Below are 18,567 nucleotides of genomic sequence, written 5' to 3'. Positions count from 1 at the left end.
ATCATTCACTATTCATATATTCCTAACATATTATTCTATCCTGTACATATTAATTGGGAGGAGTGGGTGTTATGGACAATGTTGATGGACTCTTACTGATCAAATACATATATGGTTTCCAAATTACATAAAAATTCTCAGATTGATTCCTTAAATTATTTATAATAGTTTCCAATGGTATACAATTTTGAATTTCCATATGCCATCTATGCAACCTTATAAAATTATCTGACTTCCATATAACTGCCATACATTTCCAAGCTACTGCTATTACTGCACTCAAAATTTTTGTTGATATTTGTCTAACTTCAATTTAGTGTCAGTATCATATAAATCACCAAGAAAAAATATTCTGGGATCTTTTGGTATCTATATCTTCATAATCTGTCCCAATAATATATTCAAGTCTTCCCAAAATATTCCCTCTTTTTCACAAGACCAAACTGTATGTAATAAGGTTCCTGTTTCTTTGTTGCATCTGAAACATTTGTCAGAACAATTTGAATTAAGTCCATGTAATTTATATGCATGTAGTATAACTGGTGTAAAAAATTATATTGTATCATTTGATATCTAACATTAATTGTAATGGTTACACTCTCCTGGGACAATCTTTACCAGGCTTCATCATAAATTTGTATATTTAAATCTTTTTCCCTTTTTTCTTTATCTTGTATAATTCCTTCTTCTGCGTTGTGTCTTGTAATTGTATATACATATAATGAAATATATTTCTCAAAAAATGTATAAATTATTAAATATTCAAATGGGCTCTGTTCCAGAAGTCTAACATTTGTGTCTAATTTATTTTTAAAATATGATTTAAGATTATAGTTTTATTTGATATATTGTATTTCTCTTTCATTTGTTCAAAATTCAAGAAAAGAACCTAAGAAACAATCTTTTACCCTCTTTATCTCGTTATTGTGCCAGATATCAAAGAAAGGATTATTTAAAGTAAAAGGAAGAAGTGGATTCTGCTTTAACATCATCTTAGCTATTTGGTGGTTCTTAATTCCTCTTTCTATATGAATTCCATTCCACATCTTGAATAAATGTTTTAAGATGTTTTAAAATTGGTATTCCTTTCAAAAGTTCCTTGCTTCACTTATACAAAAAATGTTCTGGATTAGTGTGGTGAATCTGTGTCATGCTGTCAATCTCTCGCTGTGTTTAGTCTGCTTTACTAACATTGGACATGTATTATCTCTACCACTAAAGAGACTCCCCTTGGGTATAAGTGTGTTATCATTTCCTTATTTTACCACTAGTTTCTGCTAATAAAAGTCATGATTCCTGGTTAACTACACAGCCTCCATCTCCTTCATTAACTGGCACTTCAATTTTATTAGCTCTTATGTTATTCATTTCAATATGTATCCACCCTGTCTTCTCCTCAATTTGATAACAGGATAAAAATCTTAATTGAGATGCTTTATAACAATATTTTAAATCCAGCAACCGTAATACTCCCTGATCAAAGGTCCTTGATGAGTTTCTGATCTTTCTTGAAGCATCACTCTATCATAGATAGAGCGGAGACCCTAGACGATCTTCTGTTTTCATCACCCTCTGTACTGACCTCTGCTCTGATTCATTGGAGCTACGATACCACACTATGATGCAGCCATTATGATGATAATGTTCCTGTACAACATTGTTAAGATGGTGGCCAGTAGCCTTGCCCTCCTGAACTTTCCTAATTGTTGGTTCAGGATAGGTCATCCTTTAAATGGACACCAAAAAACTTTGTACTTCCCACTTTCTCTATGGCAGAGCCATTTATATGTAGCAGGAGTGGTCTTTCATCCTCCTGAAGTCCACAATCACCTCCTTTATCTTGTCCACGTTGGACTTGGGCTGCTGCTCTTCCACCAGTATTCAAGCCTATCAACCTCCTCTCTTTAAGCTAACTCATGGTTGCCGATGAGACCAAAACTACCATCGTGGCTTCCAGAAACTTGATGAATTGGTTGGAGCTAAACCTGGCACAAGGTGAAAGATAGCAGTATGAACAGGAGTGGGCTGAGGTGCACTAGGGCTCAGTGTGATGGAGTCTGAGGTTTTACTGCCAACCTGGATAGACTACTAGTCATTCAATCAAGAAGTCCAGATCCATTTGCAGAAAGAGGCACTGAATTCCAATGAGGATAGTTTATCCACTGGCTTCTGAGGTATGACTGTGTTGAATGCCAAGCTGAAGTCAACATGCAACAGTTTGGCATAGAGGCATCTTTCTCTCAGTGGGTCAGGAGAGTGCAGAGACAGAGAATGGGTCATGATCGCTGGTAGGTGCACTTTGATGCACTCCATTACCAGTCACTCAGAGCCCTTCGTGATGATTTTGGTCAGTGCCATTGAATGAAAGTCATTTTGTCCAGCTTCTGTCGCTGAGAGGCACCAGGATGATGGTGGCCACCTTGAATCCTTAGTGGACAATGGATTGCTGGAATAGTGAAGATGCCCATTAGGGCCTCAGTCAATTGATTTGCACAGTTCCTCAGCACCTAACCAGGTATGTTATCTGGTCCTGCTGCTTTATTCAGTTCACCCTGGGTAGGATCCTCACCCAGCTGCTGCTATGCAGGGGGCGAGGGGCTTTCTTTGGCATAGTGTTATTTTCCACATTGAATCGTGCGAAGGTGTTCTGCCTGTCAAGAAGGAAGGCATTATTAACATTGATCCACAAGGTTGACTTGTGGTCCATTATGATTTCAATAGCTTGTCACATATTCCCCATGTTGCCAGTAATACACAGCTATTCTGTTTGTACCCTGCGCTTTGCCTTCCTGATTAACCGGAACAGTTTGGCCTTTGCTGTTCTTAGTGCCACCTTATCACTTGACCTGAAAGCAGCATCTCGGGTGCTTGAATAGTGCACAGACCTCTGCATCTAGCCATTGTTTCTGGTTTGTCCTGGCTGAGTAGTGTTCGGTCACCATGATATTCGCTGTACACTTTCTATTTAGCTGGTCATTATGCTTGCATATTCATTGATGTGGTCGTTGTAAGTGGCCAGTGCTTTGAAAACCCTCCCAGTCTACTGTTTCAAAGCAATTCTTTCTTCTAAAGTAAATCTGCAACTTGCTGAATATTAAACTCAAAAATTATGGATACATAACCCCTTTTGGAAATGCATACTGCCTTTGGTGCAGTTTAACCTTATTAAAATATGCTTGAATAATTTTTATAGATGAGCTCTTGTTTGTTAAAGAAAACAATAGATGAGGATGATAGTTTAAAAAATTCCATAGGACCATAAATGGTTGAAAGCCAGGAAGGCAGTTAGAATCATTTAAAAACGACAGCACACATCTGAACCCCAGAACTTTGAGAAAATGTTTGTATAAGGGAGGTGTTCCATATTCCAATTGTAGAGAGAATCAGCTAAGTGAACTTGGTTTAACCCCTGGGGAACTCGAATGGTCCATTCAATCATCATAATTATCTATTACTGATGCACACAGTGGATGACTGGTCAGTTTGCATGCACTTTAACTTCCACTACACATCAATCGCCAAGTGCCATACAAAATGGAACATTGCAACAAACAAAAAGATATCCAACCATATAAAATTATTGGAGTGGTTTGCTTTGTCTCATAATTGATTATTTGATTATGTCTTTGTAATAATTAACAGGATTTGCAACATTTAAACTAGTTATCTTGACAATCTTGACTCATCACCTGCAACTTTGGTCAGCTCCATAATTCTTTGGAATATTTGTATTTCTACACATCACCCTTTATGTAAATTCATATTTTGTCACAATACAATTTTGAAATCATTATTAGATAAAATTTGTGCTGTGGATGAAATATCAGTCAACTTTCAGCAATAAACACATTTATTTCATGTCAATTATGGGTAATTGTATCTACTATTTAGAATGAATGTCATTTAGAATTTGGACATTTTCATAAGTCACATTTCAAACAATGAGATCAGATGTCCCCAAAAAAGTCATGAATTTAACATTCAATCTACCCATCTTATCCCACCCACCATGCAGTCCTGATTCTCAACTTCAAAATCACACAAGTAATAAATCAAGGTTAATGTGGCATTCCATTATGGATTAGAAAGATTAAATTGTGAAGTATTTTGTAATAATAATTATGATGTACATGATTCTCAGAACTGAATAGACAACACACCTTTCAGCTGTTCTGCAATATCACAGACTGCAGAATAAACCATCTAAAAAAATGGAAAATTCGAAGAGATTACATGGTATATTATAAACAAACTGGCAAGTTAAGTAAAATATTTGGTATAATGTTCTAGAATTAGGAATTCAGATCAGCATGTACAGAGCCGTTGTCATACCCACACTCCTGTTCGGCTCCAAATCATGGGTCCTCTACCGGCATCACCTACGGCTCCTAGAATGCTTCCATCAGCGCTGTCTCCGCTCCATCCTCAACATTCATTGGAATGACTTCATCACCAACACTGAAGTACTCGAGCTGGCAGAGTCTGTAAGCATCGAATCCATGCTGCTGAAGACTCAACTGCGCTGGGTGGGTCACGTCTCCAGAATGGAGGACCATCGCCTTCCCAAGATCGTGTTATACGGCGAGCTCTCCACTGGCCACCGAGGCAGAGGTGCACCAAAGAAGAGGTACAAGGACTGCTTAAAGAAATCTCTTGGTGCCTGCCACATTGACCACCGCCATTGGGCTGATATCACCTCCAACCGTGCATCTTGGCGCCTCACAGTTTGGCGGGCAGCAACCTCCTTTGAAGAAGACCGCAGAGCCCACCTCACTGACAAAAGACAAAGGAGGAAAAACCCAACACCCAACCCCAACCCACCAATTTTCCCTTGCAACCGCTGCAACCGTGCCTGGCTGTCCCACATCGGACTTGTCAGTCACCAACGAGCCTGCAGCAGATGTGGACATACCCCTCCATAAATCTTCAAGCCAAAGAGGTACAAGTATGCATCTGAAAATGGGTTTTTGTATTTGCAGTGGTCCTCATAATAAAGCCTCAGACCTTTTGTTCTGATATTCCAAATACCACTACGCCTTCATTCACAGCCAGCTCAGTATTGGAATAGTGATGACTTGCAAGGCATCAATAATCTCCCTCTTTTTTTAATTCACTTCAGCAAGAGTCCTTGAAAGCTTTTGGTGTTTTTTTTTAAAAGCTTCTACAAAGCAAGAGAAGAGATTCCAGTCAAATACATTTTAAACATAACTACTTGTCCTATATTTTTTCCTCTTGTGGTTGAGATTGTTCAAACCCTCATCTGGACAATGGCTCACAATGACAATATTAATAATTAGAGCTCAACATGTGAGAGCCACAAACACAGTTCCAAACCACTTTATTTCACAATGCAGCGTATTGTAACAATCCCAAGTGGCTATATTAAGCAAGACACTTCATGAAACTGTGAGTGACTAATACTGATCAGTACTCTCAGGAATTACTGTGAGAGATGATGATTCCAGATATAATCCATTGTTCTACCTAGACAAGGTCCTAATTTATTTTTACATATACATTCTCAGTAATGTTACATTGCCCAGCAATTAGTAACAGTGACTTATACTAATACATTAATTTCAAATGGTGTCAAACAAAATTCAAAACTGTAATGTGAGAATTTTCAAATCACATGCAACATATTTCAGAATCAAGTGTAAATATGAAGATTCAGGCATATATTAAAAATTGCATTGCAAACAAAATTAGAAAAAAAAAATCACAGAAGGGGTCAATTCTTTCTTTTGTCCCCCAAAAACTTTGTTTTTTTTTCCTCAGTTATAATTTACTTTTAAGAAAACCCCATGTAAAACGACTTGTCATTAAAACAGAGATTGTTTGGTTGAGTAATATCTACACAATTAATGCAGTAAATGAGAGCCTGTATACAGATTTACCAAGGGAAGGCAATACATATTAACATTAAAGCAAAAAAAAGGAACTACACATTCAACACAATTACAAAGTCAACAGTAAACACAGAAAATTGTTTGCTTTAAATTAGTAGAGAGGCTTTTGCCCTTGACTTTCAAATTCTGACCAAGCATCATTCAGTTCCATGAATATCATCTTGGCATATTGTTCATAGGGCTGGCCTGTGGCCTGTGAAAATAAAATGTACACATCAAATGAGGAATGACACTAAAAATCATAACCAGATATGTTGGGTAACTGTTATTCCATTTGCTGAATTTTTTTACCATTAGTTAAACTCAGAACTAGTAATTTTTTAAACATTCTTTGCCAGAATAAAAACATACAGAAGGAGAACATGATATTAAGACCCTGAGCGCACCAAGGTTCTCCATTTAATTACCATTTCCATCCTAAAAATTTATTGAAATCAAATGTGATCTATTTAATTTTGAGGGAAGAGTTCTTGCACATTCTTGCATCTCCAATTTTATCCCCACAGGTTACTAAGTTTGTAATGTTCATCTAATGATTGTGACTGCATCATTCTTTACTGTTGATAAGACTTTAGTAAACTTCAGAGATGTGGTGCTAATACAAGTATATCCTCTTTTTGAACTAAATTGTTTTTATTCCAACATATCACTTCCAGGGTTCCAGGAGCAAAGTATTACATTTTGTGGTATATCTGAATATGATTTTATTTTTAAGTGAGTTTTAATATCCTGCAATTCTGTTCATGACCAGATATTTATCCAGCTTTGCAAAATCAAATGTTAAATTATGAATGCAATTAAATTAAAACTTTTTTTTCATTTTCCTTAAAGATGAAAAATTAAAGGGAAATTGCTTGTTATATCAGAAAGTGGTTTTTATATGTAAAATGTTGTTTAAACAAATAAAATCAACTTGTGTTTAATCAGGAGTCTTGAGAGATTGCTTTGAGTACCTCTGCTCTGTCTGCTTCAATAGTGTGGATCTCCCAGTGACTGTCCATTTAAATTCCCCATCCCATTCCCTTGCTGACATGTTCATAGTCTCATGCTCTGCCAGACTGTGACCACCCGCAAATTGGAGGAGTAACATCTCATCTTCTGTTTGGACACCCTTCAACCAGATGGCATTAATATAAACTTTTCTGGCTTCTGTTAAGCCCAGTCCTCACCCCACCACTATTACTTCCTCCCACCCCCCAATCACATTTCCCCCAGCTCTTCTCTCTCTTCCCTTTTCCCCGTCTCCTTTCAGAGACAAAAATAAATTCTCACCTCTCCTTTTATTATAACCAATTAACACCTTTTGTTGGCCTGGACACCTCACCCAACCAGTCTTTATTCTGACACCTTCCTGTTCTTTGTTTATTCCTTGAAGAAGGGCTCAGGCCCAAAAACGTCAGTTGTATATCTTTATTTCCTATAGATCCTGACGTGTTGCACCAGGACTACATTGTTTCCATACTGCTTGGCAACATTCTCTTTGATGCTTGAGAACACAAGTCCTATCCATTTTAGGATCTATTTTGTTCGGAGGAGTAAATGAACAAAGGCAGATGTGCATTTGCACATCTTTCTCTGAACTTCTGCCGAGCTAGTTATTGTCAGCCAAATAACCAAACTATGCAGCAAGCACTCTTTTCAGGGAGAATTAGCATCAAGGAAGACATCTCCACCTTTTCTTTAACCACAATGAAACACTTGAATGGATAATGGAAAGGTGAGATCTGGAAGAGTAAGTCTGAATGCAAATTAAATGAGAAATCAGGCTCAAGTTACCAAAATTGAAAGGAAGGAAATAGTGAATTGAGGGATAATAGGAATTCTGTAACTTAAAAAAAATATTTCTAATAATTGAGGCCAAAAGACAAACCAATTAATTATTTCCAGTGTGGAGTGTTGTTTGATTGGTATCAAGATTTATTACTGTTAAAATGGCGTTTAGGCAGAAATGGACAGCCAGTAACTTTGAGATGAGTTTATATCTTTCATGCCGGTCCCAGAATTTTATGCCATTTCATTTCATTCAAGTTAAGAGAAAGATTGAGAAGATCTGTATTCAAAAAAATTGAGATGGAGAGATGCACTTCAATATTTGTGCTTTCTTCACAATGCCATTAGTGTGTTGGGTCCAGGATACATCCTCCAAGCTAGTGACTCTTAAGAACTTAAATTTGCTCACCCTCTCCATCTCTGATACCCCAATAATCAATAGATGTATGCTTCTGGTTTTGCCTTCCTGAAGTCAACAATGAACTCCTTGGTTCTGGTGACATTGAGTACAAGATTGTTGTCGGTGCACCATTCAGTCATTTTCAATCTCCCTCCTGTCTGCTGATTCATGGTCCCTTTTTAGAGAACCCATCAGCAAATTTGTAGATGGTGTTGCCACACGGTCAGATGTAGAGCAAGTATTTCTTCATAGCAAACAATACAAAAGGGAATCTCCTCTAATCATAACGAAGATTTTACAATTGGTAAACAACTTCAATGTCTATCGCGAGAAAAATAAGCAGTACAAGAAGCAGATTACTGGAAAACCAGAAAAAAAACTTGCTTCATGTCGTCCTTAAATCTGCACGTTACTTATCTATCTAATTGGGTTAGCTTTGATAGAAATAATTGTTCCTACACACTTGTGAAGAGAGAGTTACAGGTAACTAGCAGAACTGTATTGCCCTGTAATAATCATGACAAATCAAATTGTATCTTGATGGAAACAAATCAATTTGCAAGGTTATGACATTAGCCATGCCAGATGCACCTTGGATTTGAGTACCCACCTCTTGCAGCAGTACATGATATTTTTAAGAACAGTAGGTTATTGGCAAAGCAAAGCTGTCCTACACTAGCTGGAGGATCAGATCAAAGCTCTTAAGCCTTAGCACATCTGGTCAACAATGGTACATAAACAGTTTACCATGAATGTTCAAATGCATAAAGACAAGCCTATTGGAACCTCGAGTGCCAGAAGGAAGGTTCAGCCAAAAGCAGGTCATACTTCCCAAAAACCCCATGGTAGTAAATGGAACTAATTGATATAACCTATCAGAGTGTATTGTTTATACATCAGCTGTGATGCATCCAGCTTCACACAGCTTTTCCTTTACAACTGTAATACTGGCATCTACTGGACAAAAACTGAAAGTACACATTTGCATGCTACCTTAACACATGATTTGGCCTAACAGCCTACATCTCATTATTATTGAAGGACATCGATAACCAATACACAGTTTGAGTTCCATCAGAACAAATGATCTCCATATTTCAGCAAAGTCTGATCCAGACAGACGTGTGACTGACCAACAGAACTCTGGTTATAACAATTACCTTTGACTGCAAAGCAAAATCAATTGAAACAGTGCAAGGAGTCCCACCAGCCAAGAGGTCAGTTTAAGCTCAGCAGATAAACGATAATCACAAGATCAGGAAATGGCAGTGCCTGAAAAGGTCAGGATAAATGTGCAGGTCTGTACTTTCTGCAGAGAAACCCCAAATCTAGGGAAAACAGGGAAGAGAATGGCAAGGTCCTGACACATATTTACATCCGAGATGGAGTTGACAGTCTTGAGGAACACAAAGGTGAAAAGTCGCTGAGGCCCAACCAATTGTACCCTCAGACCTTGTGGAAAGCCATGGAAGAAATCATTGAAACCCTGACAGAGATTTTTGTACTTCATTTTGTCACAGGTGAGGTATCAGAAGATTGGAGAATGTCTAGTGTTGTGCCTTTATTTAAAAAGGATACAAGAACAAGCCAGGGACCAACAGGCTAGCAAACCTGACATCAGTGGCGGGAAAGTTATTGGAGGGGATTCTGCAAATAGGATCTGCATTGGAAAAGCAAAGAATGATGAGGGATAGTCAGCATGGCTATGCATGTGGAAATTCATATTTCATTTTTTTTTAAAGAGGTGAAGGTGGATTTACAAAGGCAGAGTCGTGAATGTTAGTACACATCGAACAACATTAAGAGCAGGGACTTTTGACAATGTCTCTCATTTTGTGGGCTGGTCTGTAAGGCAAGATCAAATGGGATCCAGGGTGAGCTAGTTAATTGGATATAAAGTAATCTTCTTGATGGAGTCAAAGGATGATATTATAGCTGTTATTAAGATTGGAAGTCTCTCAACAATGGTGCCGCAGGGATCGGTCCTCAGTTGTTTGTCATGTACATTAAAGACTTGGATTAGAATGGAGGAAGGAAGTTTGTGGATGACATCAAAATTGGTGAAGAGGTGGAAAGTGAAGAAGGTTATTGAAGATTGCAAAAGTATGTAGATCAACTGGGAAACTGGGCACTGAAATGGCAGATGGAATTTAATCCTGACAAGTGCAAAGCTATGCATTTTGGGAAGTTTGGGCAGGACACACAGGATCCCATGAACAGTTGTAGAACAGAGAAACTGAGAGGTACAAGTTCATAGTTCCCTGAAAGTAGCCACATGGGTAAACAAGCTGGCGAAGAAGGTGCAAGGCACACTTTCCTTTATTAGGCAAGGTACTAAGTACAAGAGTTGAGACATCATAATGCAGCTGTACAAGACCTTGGTGAGACTGTACCTTGAATATCATGTGAATGTCTGGTTATCATAACTTTGGAAAGTGTGATTGAGCTAGAGGGTGCAGATAAGTTTCAAAAGAATGTTCCTGGGACTGGAGGACTAAGGGAGACGAAAACTAGAGGGCAAAGGCTCAAGTTGAAAGGGGAAAGATTTAAAGAGGACCTAAGGGCAAGCTTTTCCACACAGAGGGTGATAGGTATGTGGAGTGAGTTGCCAGAGGAAGTGGTTGAGGGAGACACAATTAGAACATTTAAGACATATGTACAAGTTCATGGATCAGAAAGGTTTGGAGGGATATGAGCCAAATGCAGGCAAATGAAATTAGTTCAGGAAGGAAATATAAATATAAAAGTCTGAATGTTACGCTTTTTTTCCCCCCATGTTATTTAACTCAGTGACTCTATAATAGGTTTGGACTCACAAAAGCAGGTAAAGATCACAGCATGCCAATCTGGAAGCAGTGACCACAAGAAAAAGCCATCAAAACTGTTCATCTTCAGTTACAGCCTGATCATTGAATCTTCTGGTATTTACATCTCTGAAACTTAAATGGCTCAGTCCTTTCCACTCTCCGACTAAAAGAGCTGGGAAGGGTCTAGGCAGTCCAGTGACTTCCAAACCATTCCTGCATTTACATGGAGGGGTGCAGCGACAACACTAATGTTGAATTCAATTCCAAAATAGAGAAATCTATTAGGTCCCCACCCAATTATCAGAGCACTGCAGTAGCAATGTGTGCTATCTTGCTATATTGCAGTATCTCATCATGCTTAATCTGATAGCACTTCTTTCACAAACTCAGCCACCAAGAACAACAATAGAAATATTTTTGGAACACCATTACATCCATGTTCCCTTTGAAATTACATATCCTCTTGACCAGGATATACATTTCCATTTCTTCCCAGTTGCTCAAATAGTATACTGGAATTCATTACATATTAGAACATCCAACATAAGGACTACAAGATTCAATGCTCCACCAACACACAGCCAGATTAATCAGGATTTAGCAACACACTTAACCAATTAACCAAGTATGGTAGCAGCAGAATATCATTCCTATTTCAATCAACTACAATTTAAAATAGTCAATTTACCATGGCAGATAGACTTCTGGACAGTTCATCAGAAATCCTGTGTTGTCAGGTGAGCTACTGTAACAATGGGTTGGTAGGAGAGTACTTGTTGCAAACTATGGCATTTCCAAATTCAAGATACAATGTTAGGTGAAAAGATAAGTCAATAAACACACTATCCAAACAATAAACTAAACTGTGGTGTGATCAATAATTCCAGTGCAAACTGCTGGCAATTAGCCATTTGTGCTCAAGATCAGGGCTTGCTGCAAAGCCAGAACTTGGTGACAGGAATCTTGGTTCTATCACTACATTCTACTAGCAAGTTGGGAACAGAGCTCTGTATTGCTGAGAGTCCTAAACATTAAGCTGGGGAAATTGCTACTCACATCTTATTCTACATCAGACCTTGTTTGGCATCAGAGATCCCAATCATTTGGATGTAGGTAACCTATGTAGAAGGTAAATGGTATATTTTATGTATTACTTGAGTTTAATGATTCATAAGTAAATCTGTTCTCATAAATATGTTTGAGGATTTTATTTTGAGCACTTATTAAATTGTAATAGTTTTAAATCCTTCAATTAAAACAAAAATCAGTTAAAGATACACATGTTCAGCTCTGCTCTGCTCTGCTCCAATCTGTTTCTGTCAAAGGCCGTCAGAGCCATTGCAAAGATGGGGATTCAGGACTATGTTGTGTGACAGATTATGTTATATTTTACATTGTAAAATGTAAAATTGTACATTATGTTTTAAAGGAGATAAATTGTGTGGGGTTTTTAGTTATGTCACACACAGAGGCAAACAGTTCAAAACAGATCTCATTTAAAATGCTAGAGCTCTGCTCAAGCCGGACAGTCCAGGCTCCAAGTGCCTTTGCAAAAACTTTGAACAATGCCTATAAGGACTTCACAAGTTGATGTTAATTGGACATGCTGTGGAGTAGTGGATTATTATTTTTCAAAGCCACAGATGAATGGACTCAGTAGATTGGGTCCAGTGTCACAGTCTGAGTGCAGTTTGCTGTTCCAAGAGGTTCATGTGGTTGAGAGAGAGAGTGAGAGAGCGAGAGCGAGAGAGCGAGAGCGAGAGAGCGAGAGAGAGTGAGAGAGAGCGAGAGAGCGCGAGAGAGAGCGAGAGAGAGCGAGAGAGAGCGAGAGAGAGCGAGAGAGAGCGAGAGTGAGAGCGAGAAAGAGCACGAGAGAGCGAGAGAGAGTGAGAAAGAGCACGAGAGAGAGAGAGCGAGAGAGAGAATTCAGTTCTACAGTTCAGCAACAGCAGCTGGGACTGGGACTGGAACAGGACAAGCTGACATGCTTGTGGAAAACCCCATTTTGAAGATATGTTGTGAGTTCTTAGTTCAGCCTACTCAAAGCCCCATACAAGAGAAGATGACTGACTGTATAATGTTTCACTTGAAATAAGGGAAACAAAAGGAACTCTGTGGTGACTTGAAAGAAAGAAGTTATCATCTGGAAAACCCTGATGGAGCAAGTTTCTTCGGCAAGACACTGAAGTGGCTGATCGGAAAGAATCAGTTGTGGGTGTCCAATGAGCAACAAATCTCTCTCTGAAAACCAACAAGAACCTTCCTGAGCGGTAACCATTTGCTTTTCAAGCACCAAAGCCTGATGAACTTTATAAATGTTAAATTCTGTGCACAGTATAAGAATTACCTGATATCAGTGAACTTGGAAGAGTGAGAAATGAGATTGGACTGTGAATCAGAGAACTTTTCTGAACTTACACACACATTACATACACGTGCATTTAGAATTAGAAAGGGGTTAAGTTAGGTTTAGTTAAGTTAATAGCAATAAGTTAAAGTTTGATCCTGTTTTCATGTTTAAAGATCATTAAAAGCAACTTTTGTTTAAGTAATCATTTGTCTTGGTGAATTTCTATTGCTGCTGGGTTTTGGGGTCCTCTGGGCCTGTAACAGTTGTCTGAGGAATATTTCCTGCAATGTCTCAGCAAATGTTTAGAGAGTATAAAGGCCTATTAAGATTTCATCAATGTATTGGTTGGCTGAGACTATCAAGACATGGCGTAGTAATGATTCGAATATATTGAAGAGTTCTCAAGTAGAAATGAATGGTGAGTGTAGCAGTTAACATAACGCTGCGACAGCACCAGTGACCTGCTTTTGAATCCATTGGTGTCTGTAAGGAGTTTGTCTGCTCTCCCTGAGCTTGCATGGGTTTTCTCCAGGTGCTCCAGTTTCCTTCCACCTTTCAAAACAGTTGTAGGTTAATTGGGGTATTTGGCTGGCATGGGCATGTGGGCTAGAAGGACCTGTAACCATGCTGCTTAGCATACTTGAACAGTGGCACAGAGGATGAACTTACTTTATCGGGATGAACAACAAGTACTGCCTTCCGATATACTTTTTTCACTTGTTCAGGTGTTACCAGATCTGCCATACCAACAGGTTTCCATTTTGTTTCCCCTTCCCATAAAACAGTATGCATTGTTGACAACAATGCTCGTATATTTCTTTCTTTTCCTTCAATCCAATCCAGTAGCTGAAATTGAGAAGATAAAATTAATCTTGGCTTGATAAATATTACTTAAGAAGTTAAACGGCAGGAGAGATGATGACATTTAATTCTGGATACCGGAGGTTAGTGAAATTGTTTTTAAAGTAAATCATCTTTGTACTGAAAGATATTTTGCCATAAAATATGTTTCTAATCCAGCTCTACCCTAAATAAAGCACATAAAAATAAATCACATTTTACTTTTTAATATTGTGCTGAGGATTTAAACAACATTCATTTATATTAAACAGTCTCAAAGCACGTTAGATGAAGGATAAAGAAAACTTATTTTTCTGCAACTAATCAGCTTCAGTGAAGTACAGTAAAATCCCTAGTATCCGTTATTCAAGCAACCAGCAAAAAATAAGGATCAATAAATTTAAAAATTTTAATAAATGAGAATAAATAAAAGTATAAATGAATGTTTAAAATTGTAAAGGTAAATGTTCTCTGATGCAAAACGCAAGATGAGAGTAAACATTCAGCCAGTGGAGCGCCCAAGTCCTTCCCCGGCCACAGCAGCTGTTTGAATATAAAGTTGTGCTTGAACAAAATGTCGTTGCCTGGGATGAAGAGCAGCTAATGCTGCCCACCACTGGGGCGACTCTCCCAAAGCGTCTCCATATTTCTGGCTAGTAAGAGCTCTATCTTTTTTTTTTAAAGCATAAGAATATTAGTGAGCCTTTATCTATAAATTTGGGGGAGGGGAAAGTATGAAGGTGGCAAAGTCAGAGTCGTGCAGGGTTCAAATTTAAATTTAAAAAGTAACAGGAATTCCATGATTAAAGTGAATTTTACATAATTTAGGACAATACTGATTTTTTCAAATTACTTTAAATGTTGCACTGTATTTTGTCTTTAAAACTATTTATTCTTAATGCAGATGTATTAGCTAGGCATTGTAAGACTGTGTCTCAGGCAACCAGAAAATATGCATCTCAGGCATCCACAATCCCCTTAGGTGCTGGACAGCAAGGATTTTACTGTATCTAACAAGAATGGAACATATCACTTCCCTAACAAGAAAGTCATAACAATGATTTCAAATAAACAAACTTGTAGGGTTTTTGAATTGCTAGAAAATGACTAGAGATTTCCAAATTCATTTTACATTTTTCAAAGGATTTCACCTCATTATTCCTTGTTGCATTGGGGTTACTTTCCCACTAGCAAGAGCTCAACATTCCAAGAAGACAAAATAACCAAGTCCCTTTCCAATAAATCAAGGTACACAGTTTCTTTTATTGTCATGTAATAATACATTAAAAATGTAAAATACATGAGATACTTCAACTTTTGCCTGCCACAGGGCAGACAAAAAGCCACCATTAGTATTGCCCGGTGTCCTTTACAGTAAGAGAGAAAGAAGCAAGAGAGTCCCTTCAGAGACACTGAGTGTCTGTCAATTCGCCTCCAGCATTCCCACAGCCTCTGCAGTTGCTCAGACCCCTTTTCAATTCATCACCAACCCAAGCTCCAGATCCAAACCTCTGACACAATCAGAAAGCCCCAGTGCCAGAGCCCCTCAGAAGCTATTCTTGCCCTCAGCACCTTTCTGAATCCCAGCTCTGATACCTGGCTCTCCTGAGCTAATGTCCAGCAGCCCATAGCTCAAGCGAGTCCCCAGTCCGCAAGTCACCCGCAGACTGTATGGGTCCTTCAGCTGTAGAGCCTCTCGCTGGTCTGTTGCTGTAGTCACCTTCCCTGTGGAATCCTTAAGCTGCGGAGCCCCTTGCTGGTTCACTGATATTACCACCATCTTGTCGGGGTATCTCCCATGCTTCTTCTCTATGAGGATGTTCTACCAGTTTCTGGTGCCCTGTTCACATCCGCTGGTCTCCTGGAGTCTGCAACCATTCATGGCTGCTGCCAAGCATAGGCGCCACCATCTTCGGCACAAATCTCACAATTGCAGGATTTTATTTACAAACAGAGGCCGTTTAAAGCCTGTACGGATTCACCAGCATTAGGACTGGGCTGTTGAAACCTTTGGAGCAGCGCTGTATCTCCACTCCCCACTCTCCAGGCTCAGCATCAATGCTGTGCTATTTTCTTTTTGCCTCCTTCCTACCTGAGAAAGGCCCATTTATTCCACTTCTTTATTTTCTGTGTATAACTAATTTTTAATCCACATTAACACATTGTCAGATCACTGTTCTTCAGGAATACAAAAATAGTTGGAATTTTAGTCAGTTTAAAAATAGGGCATTTCTATTGTTAACACAAGCTCAAATAACACAAGCTCAAAAATTTCAAGATAACATAGCAAATTTCTTAGTAAAATATTGTTTTCCATGTGATGACATTTTCTACAACTAAAATCAGTAAAATAAAAATACATTTCCCGTTTCATTGTCCCTCAAGTTAAAAATGCATCTTGCCTTCAATTTTTCTGGATCCATGTCTTTAGCCATTTCCTCCTTCCTCATTTCAGATATCGTCTTAGGACCCCTCTTTTCCTTCTGGGAAGCAAACCCTTGGCTTGACAGCAAGTCCTCAAAGTTACTGTCTGCAACTTTTGGTCGGGTTCCTACAATAAATTGGAAAATACTGTACCACTAATAGAAGTTTCTGTGTTAGCTGAATTCGGACAGCAAGATAAATCAATTAAAAGGCAAACGATTTATAACCATTACTATGTAAATAAATTGTATAACCAGCATCTTTTAATTCAAATAAGTGTCATTATTGCATTATTTCAAGAGAACACAATCACAGTTTAGCAATATCACTTTAGTATGAGGGGAGATTTGATAGAGGTTTACAAGATTATGAGAGGTATAGACAGAGTGGATGTGAGTATGTTTTTTCCATTTAGATTGGGGGAGATAAATATGAGATGATCAGTTTTTAGATGAAAGGGGAACAGTTTAGGCAGAACATTGGGGGAAAATTCTTCACTCAGAGAGGGGTGGGAGTGTGGAATGAGCTGCCATCTGATGTGGTGAATGTGGGCTCAATCTTGAGCTTTAAGAATAAATTGGATAGACACATGGATGGGAGTGGTCTGGGAGGGTTATGGAATAGGAGCAGGTCAATGGGCCTAGCAAAAGACTAGAAGAGGCGAATGGCCGGTTTTCTGGCTGTAGTGTTCTCTGTCACAATAGTCCATGTATGGGGAACATCCAAAGTAAACTTACCTTCCAACCATACAACTATGGACAAGACCCCCGAAAAAGAAAAAAGTTAATTTCAAATGGTACACTTGAGGGAAATAAATATATCCCAAGTGCATTGCACTCAAAAAGTATTACGTTGGGGTTGAGAGACAAGTTGGATGAGTTCTTATCTCAGTTTTGGAGACAGAGATGGAGGAACTTATTTGCAACACAACAGAAAATTAACAGCAAATAAATTGTAATGAAATTTTGTTCTCCCCATTTCTATGCATCTTTTACTGAAGGCATTAACGTTTGTAAGGTTACAGCCCACTCCTGCATTCTAACCACTGCAATATCTTTCACATGAAAGCCATGACAGCAAAGCAAATTTGCCTGTGGACAGAGATGACCAAAATTTCTAAGTAACTGATATCTGCAATGACATTCTAGGGAACGTCCTTTGACAGAACCCAGTAACAGTGCACTTTGTTTCCTTCTATCCCACCCAAAAAACACTGATTAATATTGCAACTGTCAGACTTCTTTTCCCAAAGAAATCAACTGACTAGTAATGAAACATTATGATCCTTTCCTATCCTCTTCAGTCATATTCCCAAGGATCAAGAACTGTTTATTTATACCATTCAATGTAAAAATCTATTTTGAAACTACTGGAAAGCACACACAAGCAATCAGAGCAAGTCATATTGTCACTTCATACAAATGGGTCCCTCTTGACAAAGAAACATTTTATGTCTTAAAAATTAAGTGCAGTAAAAAATTGATACATTGAAGGAAAGCAGACCATCTTCCACAGTCTGAAATGAAGGAAAGCAAAGAGAAAATCCCTCAGGAGATGGTCCTGAGTCCACTGTTGTTTGTTATATAATATTAATGATTTGGATGGCAATGCAGTTAACATGATGTAAATCTGCAGAGGAGACTGAAACTGGTGATGCAGCAGTCAGTGAGGAAGGAGATCTAAGTTTACAACAAGATCTAGATGAATTGGGAAGGTGGCCAGAAAGTGGCAAATGAAATTCAACTCTAACAAGTGTGAGGTGTGGCAGTTGATTAAATCAAATCAGGCAAGGTGAATGGTTATAGAATAGAAAGACCTAGGGGTACAGGTCCAAACTTCCTTGAAAGTGACAACTCAAGGTGATAGAGAATTGCCTTCATTCAGTACAGAATTCATTTTTTAAAAAAAAATGGAACTCATGATTCAGCTGGCACAAGGCAATGGTGAGTTCACATTTAGATTATTGTGTGCTGTTTAGATCACCCGCCTAAAGGAAGAAAATCCGTAAATTTGGAAGAAGTCGGGGGGGAGGGGGGGAGGGGGGAGGAAAGAGAGGAATTTCACCTG

General features: G+C 38.5%; 1 protein-coding gene across 4 annotated transcripts in view; it reads right to left on the bottom strand.

The window, feature by feature from the left end:
* Nucleotides 1–3,841: 3,841 nt before the first annotated feature.
* dnajc6 (DnaJ (Hsp40) homolog, subfamily C, member 6) overlaps nucleotides 3,842–18,567 on the bottom strand; it is a 134,490-nt gene continuing 119,764 nt past the window's right edge. For 3 of the 4 annotated variants that reach the window (XM_069938350.1, XM_069938347.1, XM_069938348.1), the window contains 3 exons: nucleotides 16,479–16,627; nucleotides 13,906–14,082; nucleotides 3,842–6,102 (listed from right to left, as the gene is read on the bottom strand). In XM_069938350.1, coding sequence (XP_069794451.1) covers nucleotides 6,001–6,102; nucleotides 13,906–14,082; nucleotides 16,479–16,627 — 428 coding nt within the window. In that variant the 3' untranslated portion in view covers nucleotides 3,842–6,000. Of the gene's footprint in view, nucleotides 6,103–11,942; nucleotides 12,005–13,905; nucleotides 14,083–16,478; nucleotides 16,628–18,567 lie in introns of all 4 variants that reach the window. The other variant, XM_069938349.1, reaches the window with a different exon arrangement.

The sequence above is a fragment of the Narcine bancroftii genome, chromosome 5, assembly GCF_036971445.1.
Source record: "Narcine bancroftii isolate sNarBan1 chromosome 5, sNarBan1.hap1, whole genome shotgun sequence".
NCBI lineage: Eukaryota > Metazoa > Chordata > Chondrichthyes > Torpediniformes > Narcinidae > Narcine > Narcine bancroftii.
Note: the sequence above shows the minus strand (reverse complement) of the source record. Positions and strands in the feature narration are given on the sequence as shown.